Source organism: Telmatherina bonti, assembly GCF_933228915.1.
Source record: "Telmatherina bonti genome assembly, chromosome: 5".
Taxonomy (NCBI): Eukaryota; Metazoa; Chordata; class Actinopteri; order Atheriniformes; family Telmatherinidae; genus Telmatherina; species Telmatherina bonti.
In genome coordinates, this window is record NC_136623.1 from 34,301,520 (window position 1) to 34,311,891 (window position 10,372).

The window sequence follows — 10,372 nt, forward strand, 5'->3', positions numbered from 1 at the left end:
ACGACCCTCACTGCCCGTATACATCATTACAGTAGAGGAAGCAGAGCCCGGAGCCTGCGGGATGCCTCTCACCTAACCCTGCTCTCCTGCTGGCTTTTTACACGCAGATATCCTCCTCAGCACCACCACACACTTATGCATGCATACACAGCCAGCTGCGGTAGGGTGGAGAGTCATGTGATTTCCACTACTCCTCTTCTTACTTTTCCATGTTTTCTTCTAAATCTCTTTTTCCATCCTGTAATTTCTGACTCTTACTCCTCCTTCATGCCATTGATCCGACCCTACTCACCTCACATGTACCCAACTCTTTTACACACCACCTAAAGAAACTTCAGAAACTCTGCCATTGTGTTTGTTTTCAGGCTGACAGGCAGTTAACCCAGATAATACAAACATCAGATAGCTCATCAGGCACATTTATGATCGTGCACAGATCCCTCTCTTCCCTGCCTTACTCTGCTTGCCATCAGAGCAGACAACAAATAACTGAAGAAGTCATTTCCATGGCAGGGAGCTCCACAGAAGCGCCTGGCCAGCACAGACAGCCAGAGGAAGCTATTTGCTGACAAATGGGATTTGGTGTTGGGCTTGAGCAACATTAACTGCGGGGTTTTATTGGCTGAAGGAGCACGATATCACGGCGGTTTTCTTCTCCATGCCTCTCTGGCAGGGTGGATAACGTTGCAGGGAGCAAAAGGAATTTAGCCTCGCAAACAGATGGCAGGAGAACGGTGAGGAGAGTGGCACTGGACAGCACATGGAGAAAAGATCATGCAGGACAGCAGAAGAATGCATTGTAACCAGCGCACAGTGCACTCTTCCTCACATTTAATAAGTCTGTTCTACTGCTGCATCGTGTGTAAAGTTTTAATGAAAAGGTGAAACACTGTCTTCTTGTAGGAAGTAGAAGGAGAGTCAAATTAAGCAGATACTTTTTATTTACCCTTGTGGTGGTGATTTCATAGATTGTATCTATGTCCCCATCTGAGCACTCATCCAAGTTGCTCTCATCGCTGAATGATGCATCTGATAATCCACCAGAAACTCAAGCTGCATCGTTTGGAAGATGGTCCAACAGGGGGCAGTCTTGTACAATAAAGAGCACAGCTGCAGCTGAAAACAGGATATGTTGCATGTCCAGGAAAGTGAGGTTTTGAGTAATGTCATACTCACTGGACCATGCACACAACTTAAACATGTGGGGATTTTTTTAAAATCTCATCTGAATGGGATTTTAACTAAAATAATTTGACATTTCTTCATCTGGCTTAGAATATAAGGAAACTGATTGAACATCATGTAGGCAGCAATCCTTTTAGTTCATGTTATCTAAACCAAACACTTCTAATCATCGTCTAAAATGCAGTTAAAATCATTTAAAAGCTTTACATGTGTGTTAAGCAGCTAATTAAAACATGTGATATTATGTTATGGCTGGTTTTTGTTGCTTGAAGATACAAAAAAGATTTAAAAATTGCTTCAAAAGTGTCAAAAAAAACAAGTATGTGTAGTGATACAAAAGATGGAGGTGATAGGATGTCAGATGGTGCAAGAAATGTGGAGAAAACAGACTGCAAAAAGCAACAAATAGCAAGAAAAATGTACATCTGCAGCACGCTGCAAATAATTCGTCACATGTTTGAAACAGAAACACTCTGCAGACACAGAGAGGAAGATGACTACATGATTCTGTTTCACCCTCAAACAACCCCATTTTTCTAGAAGTGCACGATTTCAGGTAAAAGGGTGCGATGTGGGGGAAAATGTGACTCAGGGGGGTCTTTGAATGAAAAACAACCATCCTGAAAGAGCTGCTGCTGTGGGAGAGGATGAGTGAGAGTGTAGGTGGGGATGTGGGGGCTTTGAAACCACAGCAGGCAGGTAACAGTGACAGGTTTACCTCCCCCTGCTCTGAGAGTATGGACCTGACATCCTGTCTGCCAAAAAAGCACAGAAAACAGCAGCAGTGAGAGACAAACAGACCCAGAGAGACTCTGGAGCGGGCCAGAAGATCCACGGTCGAGGACTCTTCTTGTTAAAGCAGAGGTAAGGACGGTGACTGTGTGTGTGTGTGTGTGTGTGTGTGTGTGTGAGACGGGATTGTAAAAAACAAACAGTGTTGATGTCAGATGAAGATAATTGTTGATCAATGAGATGATAATTACGGTACATCCAAGTAAACATTAAATCAAGAAAGAAGGAGGTGTTTTCTTTTGGGTAAAATGACCGTGTTTTTAAAAGAGTCTTTCCAAAGTTTTAAATAGAAAATTGTAGAAATAAAAAGAGAGTTTTTGGCCAAAATTGTCTTCATGCTTCCACAAAACCACTGAATTTCTCAAAGTGAACATTTTTCCTCCAACCTCTGAGCTCTGCAGCTCTCCATTAATGATTCCTGTCAGAGCTCTTCTCTGTTTCTCAGTGTTATTGAAAGAGGAGTGTCGGCCATTACAGGCTTGGCAGCTGCACTGAGCTGCAGCTCTGATACTCTGTGGGAGTCATATTATCATAGAGAATGATGGCGGCTGCAGGGGACTCTGGGTGGGGCCAAAGGGCAAGACATTAACTCTCTGGCTCTGACGTTACCCAAACTATAAAGGACCCAGTAATCCTATAGCACAGATTTGTGTACTAGTCAAATGAAAACTGTAAAAACAGAGGCCAAAATGTCCTGTCAAGAACATTAAAAAGACTTCATGAGAGATAAAATTCCACGGTCTTCTCGGGTCCTTGTAAATTCAATTTTCATACCTGGGTCGTATTTTAATAACAGTGTCATCACAGGAAAATTAAATCCAATGAATCACCGTGTTTCAGCTCCGGACTGGGCTGTTCTGATTAATATTTGGCTGGATCATGTGGTTGTAGAAATGTCATGTAGCAGAATCCTTTCTCTCATCGAGGAGACTCACAAATACAATTACAGTCTGAGAGGAGAAAGCCTCCATTTCAGCAGATTTAGGACCTGTGTAACCTGAGTTGCTCTTTTAACCCAATGTGGAGGAAAAAAAGGGGAAAAAAACGAGGAAATTATTTCTCAAAAGGAAGTTTGTCTTTATGTGTTTGGAAAATAAATTTTGTGTAATATCAGACTGAACAGACTGGTTTAGATAAATATTTCAAAGTATAAATAACCTTGATAAGCATTACAGATATCGAAATAATAACTTCTTTTTTTTAGATAAGATGAATAAACAGTTTAAACAGTTAAGAAAACCTGCAGTGACATGAACACACACTGTGTTTCTGCAGAAAGTTGGGTTTTATGTCTTTTAACTGTTCGGTGCTCTGACAGTGAAGATGGAGGCCGGGGTGATATGAAACCCAAAGAAAACCACAAGCATGTTGTGTGCAGACGATGTTCTGCAGCTCAAAGAAAACGAAAATTAGGTCTGCACGAGCCCATGGATAAACATATTTAACTATTAGGGATTCATGAGCTGAAATATGGTCGTTTGCTGGCATGTGATTATCATATTTTTATATATGGAGGTGAGCAGCTCAGATCGGTCACTTTTAAATCAGCCTGGAATGAAAGAGTTTATACGCATGCGTGTTTTTACATGTTAGAAAATATACCGTTTAAATTTCACAATGCTGGGTTTTTTGTTTTTTTTTTTTAATTAAATTAAAAGTTCGTGTTTCCTCAGATGTTGGTGAAAAAGTTCAGACAGAAGACGAGAATGTTTCAGTAGAAAAGGGGAGCTTGTTGTTCCCTTCATTCGTCAATAGGCGGCGCTGCAAACTTGCATTTTGCACATTTAAAGCTTTTCTTCAGACAAGAAGTGCAGACTTCTGCCAGTCCTGCAGCACTTTCACAGCTTTTAATTTAAAATTCTTAAAGAAAGTTTCCTCATATTTTACAAAGACAAAGTGTGAAAATAAAGAGTTCATAGAGATATAAAAAAGATGAGGGTAAGTTAAACATATTCTCATGTTGCTTCGCTGAAGGCCTCACTTTATTTGATTTATTTTTTGCTCCCAGATTTTTTTTAAATTCTAATTAAAGTGCACATTGAATTGTTTTATTATTACCATATTATTTTTACTTGCTAATGCATCAACTTAAACTAATGTGGTAGCTTATATCTGCAAAGGTCACCTTTCTGTGTCTGTGATCCCTAAAATGAACCTCTGATTCAGGCTGTCAAGTCTTTGACAAACGTGAAAGAAAAGAAAAATAATATAGCCAACTAAAGAGCAGCCCAAATAAATTCATACTCTGCTATTTTCAATGAATCCAAACAAAAAAAAAAATTTTTTTTTAAATAATATAAATAATTTAGGGAGAGTTTTTATCTTTACTTTGTGCTTATGTCAACATACATACTCAATATCTTTACAGTTTAAATAAAAAAAGAAAAAATCGCCTCTTGCAGGTGCATTATATATATTTTGAAATATGTATATCTAGTCATAAATAAAGCAGGGACTGTCCAGTTAAAACAACTTGTGTTTATTAAAAAGACAATATCAGTAGATTTGATCCATCTGGTTTTTTTTTACATAAGTTAATAAAAATAGAAAATAAAGAAATGCAAAGACTACAACAGACGTAACAGTTTAGTTTGTTTTGTTCACAAAGCTGCAGCTTTTGTCTTTTCTTTATTTCTTTTTTTTTTTTAAATCTCTTACCACAATGAAACAAAACATTAAAAGTGGCAAATCTCGCGCGCACCCTCCATTTGGCAAATGGTTCCTATCTGGTGAAAAGAAAAAAATTTCAAAGGAATAAAAAAAAATATTGTAAGCTGCCCAAATATCCCAAAAAAAGCACGTTTTCAAAAGCGTGGAGTTGGAGGGAAAAAACCGTTCAGGGTTTCCCCCTGTGCTTCCAAACATGTCTCCAAAGGAAGGCATCAGCCTTGGCTATATGGTGTGTGTGTGTGTGTGTGTGTGTGTGTGTGTGTGTGTGTGTGTGTGTGTGTGTGTGTGTGTGTGTGTGAGGTGTCAGAGGACGCAGGTTGAACTGACTGAACACGCTCCTCCACTCTGCTCTGCAGCCTTAGTTGCTATCCAAACACAAATAAACAGAGGGGAACATTGGAGTTAATGATAGAGGAGGGTGGGGGGGGGTATGGAGGCGTGTCGGAGGGCGGGCTGAGCTCTAAAAAAGTGCAGAACGCACACTTCCAGCCCCAGCTCCGGACGGGACTCCCACACTGCCGCTGTTTCTCCTCCAAACCTCTCCGTCTCTTTCCACAACTTTTCACAACTTGTCACATCTCTGCAAAACTCCCAGACTTTGGAGTTGGCTGCATGGCTCCATGAAACTTTCATGGACTTGGATGGTGGAAAGCTTTTAGCGACGCTTTATTGGAGCTCGTCGCCTCTATAGTTACTGTGGATTACTGACACACCGCAGGACCCTTGGCAGCTATTTATTGGGGTAAGATTCTGTTTGGCAGGGTGTATGTCAGGAACCAGCCTCTCTCTGCTCACTTGTTAAAAGTTGGGTTTTTTTTTGTTTTTGTTTTTTTTGTAATGAGAAAACTTAACTGTTACTGTTTTACTGAGTCCTCAGCCAAAGAGGTTAAATTAGTCAAAATGTTGGATTTTTAGGAAGAAGTTTTTAATTTAATGGCACCAGACTTAGATGGGGTAGTTGCTTTGCTTCTGGGGTCACAGCTCAGTCTTTTCTTCTTCTTTTAAGATTTTCATGTCACATCACTGATCCGTGAAAAGCGCAGGACATTACTGAAACAAACTGGCCCTCTGTGGTTGTAAGGATCAGGTCAGGACTTATAGGAGACATCTAAAACCGTGTGTGGGACAGACAAAAAGATTCAGAGAAAAAAAGACACTAATGGCTGCTCCGAAGTGTAAATGAAGTCCAAAGGTGAGGGTAGAACAAGCTGAACGAAGCTGTATTAATGGGCAAAGAACAAGTGTCCTCAACAGTGATTTATGCTGCACCTGTGCGAAATTATATTTAACTACATCTCATGTGAGAGTGGAAGCAAAGTCGCGAGAATTCAAAGATTTATGCAGCAAAACTGATGAGCTGACTGGAACCAGCAGGCTACCGTGTGCGCAAGACTTCACATTCTGGAAACCATCTCCGAGTGTGGATTATCTCTTAATCTCCACATCTTTTTAAGGGGAAACAAAGCTGGAAGTCTTCCAGATAAAATTCACGTTTATCAGTTAGAAGTTGTATCTGATACTCTGTCAGACACACAAAGAAAAAAAAACGTCTTTTTCTTATTTTCTCCTGATCGTATCTGAGGGTCAGATCTCCGTGGCTCCGCTGGCGTGTTGCCAGTCCCACTTTCACCATCTGGAGCCTTGAACTTCAACCATTAAGTTTTTCTGTGTGGGAAAACATAACCTGTCATAGCCACAAAAACGGAACCAGGCCAGGTTTTGTCAGCTCACTCCATTTGTCCCACATTACGGAGACAGGTAGATTTTCCTCTAAAACCTGGCAAAACACTGATTTGTTGAAATATATCAGCCATAAAAGCGCAGAGTTTGAAAAGTGGAAACCTGCTATTATACATACATTTTATTTATATATATATATATATATATATATATATATATATATATATATATATATATATATATATATATATATATATATATATATATATATATGACCAAAAATAAAAAATAAATTATCTCCTACTAAATTAATTAAGCTATAAAACCGTAAAGCGGATTCCCAGCAAAAAACAAAATTTATTAGATTTATTTGACTTCTTCTGGCAAAATGTCCTCCCTCCACACATCTACATGAAGAGAACTTGCTCAGTCCCAGCAGCCGTCAGAGACAACAGAATACTCTCCAAGTATTTCATCTGAAATCCAGTTTGTCATTCAGCGTGATGTGAAGCTGCAGTTTCTGTTCCTGCTCCCACCTAAAGCAGACACGATTTCCATGACTATTTTATTTAGTAAAATTGCTTTGAGGTGCATCTCAGGTCGGACTTCTGCCAATAAATCACATGTTTGGCTTTTATTCTGTCTGGTTTTTAAACATAATCAGATTTTAAGGAAGAATGTTGCAGCGATTTTACAGATTTTTTCTTTTACAAAACCAGTTCTGTCACTGCTGAGAGTATTAAAATAAGAACATTTCATTTATCCTCTAGGTTTTCAGAGTGAATATAATTTAATGCTGGACAGTTTTTTTTTTGTGGTAAATAAGTATGAAATAGTTCCTATGCAAACATGTGGTTTTACTATAAGGTCATAATTGTTCTACTTGTTTTTTCTTACCTGTCTTAAACTTGGCACGAACACGCAGCACTCACTGCCTGATGTTTTCTATTTTCCTCAGGGTTTCCAGCGTTTCCTCTGCAGAGGTCTGAGCCGAAATGGGGAGCAAAGCCCTGCACGCTCCGATCCCCCTGCACCCAGCCCTGCAGCTTACAAACTACTCCTTCCTGCAGGCCGTCAACACCTTCCCCGCTGACCAGCTGCAGGGCCTGTACGGCCTCAGCGCGGTACAAACCATGCACATGAACCACTGGACTCTTGGCTATCCACACATGCAAGGACTGAGGTCGACAATCACGGCGGCTGCCCAAGGTCTGGTGGACCCCAGGATTCCTTTCCCGGCGTTACCCTTCACAGCCGCCGCTCAGCTCCTGCATCCAAAACAAGCCACCGTGACGCACGGCGTGCCCTCGCTGCACAAGGACAGGCCGAGGTTTGACTTTGCCAACCTGGCCCTTGCTGCCACGCAGGAGGACCCGCCGAAAGCTGCAGATCTGGCAAAGTTGGCGTCGGGACTTGGGGGAACCATCTCAGAGCTGAGCAAGCTGTCCCCGGACCGAAAACCCACCCGGGGCAGGCTCCCGTCCAAGACCAAAAAGGAATTTATTTGCAAGTTCTGCGGCAGGCATTTCACCAAGTCCTACAACCTCCTCATTCATGAGAGGACCCACACAGATGAGCGGCCTTATACCTGTGATATTTGCCACAAGGCCTTCAGAAGACAAGACCATCTCAGAGACCACAGGTAAGCAAACGCTGCGCTAATTACGCGCAGGGGTCTGAGGTGGGGTGGGGGGGCTCTGCAATGACCAGACGCATTCCTTCTAAAATATGCATTTTCCTAAATAAGCTCTTCAGTAGTAAATCTTATAAGCATATTCACATTTTAATTCTTCTACACAGGCATGTTGCTGGAATCTTCTACATGAGGGCGCTAAAGCTCTTTAAGTTGGACATTCAGGGCTTTTAGCCTTATAAATGGAGATTTTTATCCCTATAAATGTGGGGGTTTGTAACCTACTGTAAGCAAATCCATGCATGAGCACACACTGATTAAGTGACATTTCTGTTTTACAGATACATCCACTCCAAGGAAAAACCATTCAAATGTCAAGAATGTGGGAAAGGATTCTGTCAGTCTCGAACTCTAGCAGTCCATAAGACTTTGCACATGCAGGTAAGCTCACAATACCATCAGTAAAGTGCATAAAATGATTATAATGCTGTTTATACTGCATGCATGGGGATATATATATATATATATATATATATATATATATATATATATATATATATATATATATATATATATATATATATATATATATAATTTTTTTTTTTAAGTTTGCGTCGGCCTGTTATCATATTTGTATATAAAAGTAAGATTTTGTGAGGAGAATTAGTCAATGTAAAAACCTGATCTGCCGCAATATATTTATAGATGTGTGAAATACAACTGATAGACATTCAATACACTTAAAGGGAATAATCCTTTGCTTGCTTTAAATCTAAACAGGAATCTCCCCACAAATGCCCCACATGCGGAAGAACCTTTAATCAAAGAAGTAACCTGAAAACTCACCTTCTCACCCATACAGACATCAAGCCCTACAGCTGTGGCCGCTGCGGAAAGGTGTTTCGGCGCAACTGTGACTTGCGACGGCACAGTTTGACGCACAGCCCGCATCAGGACTTCTAGCCTGGACAGAATAACAAAGTAAAAAAAAAAGGACAAAAAGCAGAGAGACAAATCGGAAACTCTTGAGGTGAAAAGGACTCTCCCAAAGAGGACTCATTTACTGCGGCGCATTTTGGCCATGAATCTGGCTGCGCGTGAAGAGGAAAACACTGCAGAGCCATGATCATGTCCAGCTTCCCCCCACCACCTGTAAATATCAAGACCATGTACATAATGTTTTGTTTTTTTTATATTTCTTTTCTTTTCTGACCTTGAAATGATAAAGTTGTCCAAAAAACAGTCATAAGTTTAAAGTATGTTATATTGTATTTTAGAAATAAATATTTCCATGATATATTTGCGTTGGTCTTGTTGTTATTTCTGTGATCCACGAGTTATTGGCAGCCAAAAAAAAAACAAAAAACAAAACACTTTTTAAATGGAACCACAAATTAAAAGTGTGTAATTAATTTGACAGCAGTGGGAGCTCATGTGGCTGACCTGCTGGGCATTTATTTATTTATTTATTTTTACAGCAGATATGTTTCAAAATGAAGCATCAGGTGACGATCCTGTTTAAAGTGGAAGATGATGCAATTATTCTTCTCTCTCTTCTTAAAAAAATACAATAGAAATAATTATTTTTAAGCATGAAGCCTCGTTGGACCTTAGTCTACAGCTTACCTTGTTTATTTATTTATTTATTGTTGCAGCTCTCAGAATTACTAAGTACCATTATTACCTTCCACGTCAAACAGTGATAAGCGAGCTGGTTATATTAGGCGCATTATCACATCTTTATCTGCACCTCTCATATCATAATTGGCTGAAAGCGGAAGAAGGAGACACTTGTGTGTCTGTAAGAGAGGGAAAAAAAACATTTTTACAAATTTACAGATGGGCGGTTCAGTTGTTTCTCCGTGGACGCGCAGAAATTATTTCTGCTCTGGTTGCGCAAACGTGGATCCACCACGCACCCACCAGCAGCGTCCGCTCATTAAAGCAACACAACACAGGCCTGATGCGGCTCGTGGAACTGATTTCTCTATAAATTTCCACCATTTCAGCTGTGTGGTTTGATCTTCTAATGAATAATTTAGGAGCATTTCTTGCAGCATTATCAGAGGGAAGTTCAAAGGAGAAGCGCGCGCGCTTCAAACGCGGTGCTTTCTACAGTAAATTCGTGCTGACAGAATTTGGAGTTAATCCAGCTAAACATTGACCAGTCGCTGATTTCCCATCAGGTCTGAGGCCTGTAGAGGATGAGCAATATGTTTTATTATGAGAGAAAGACCCCGCATGGTTCCCGCACCAACACCTGCGTGTTTCTGGGTTTACTGGCTGTTTGTTTCTGCCTGCTAAAGCCTTTTATAGCTGCTTTCCACCTGACACTGCCATCAGTTGCCCGCGGGGGAAAGTAGCATTTTTCTTTAATAGGCTCACAAACATGGTCTGCAAGTGGGTAAAATA

General features: G+C 40.4%; 1 protein-coding gene across 1 annotated transcript; it reads left to right on the forward strand.

The window, feature by feature from the left end:
• Positions 1 to 5,156: 5,156 nt before the first annotated feature.
• osr2 (odd-skipped related transciption factor 2) lies at positions 5,157 to 9,121 on the forward strand. Its single transcript, XM_079240011.1, has 4 exons — positions 5,157 to 5,389; positions 7,286 to 7,969; positions 8,302 to 8,401; positions 8,823 to 9,121. Exons 2-4 carry the CDS (start codon positions 7,323 to 7,325, stop codon positions 8,895 to 8,897), a joined length of 822 nt encoding a protein of 273 aa, XP_079096137.1. The 5' UTR covers positions 5,157 to 5,389; positions 7,286 to 7,322; the 3' UTR covers positions 8,898 to 9,121.
• The last annotated feature ends 1,251 nt before the right edge of the window (positions 9,122 to 10,372 follow it).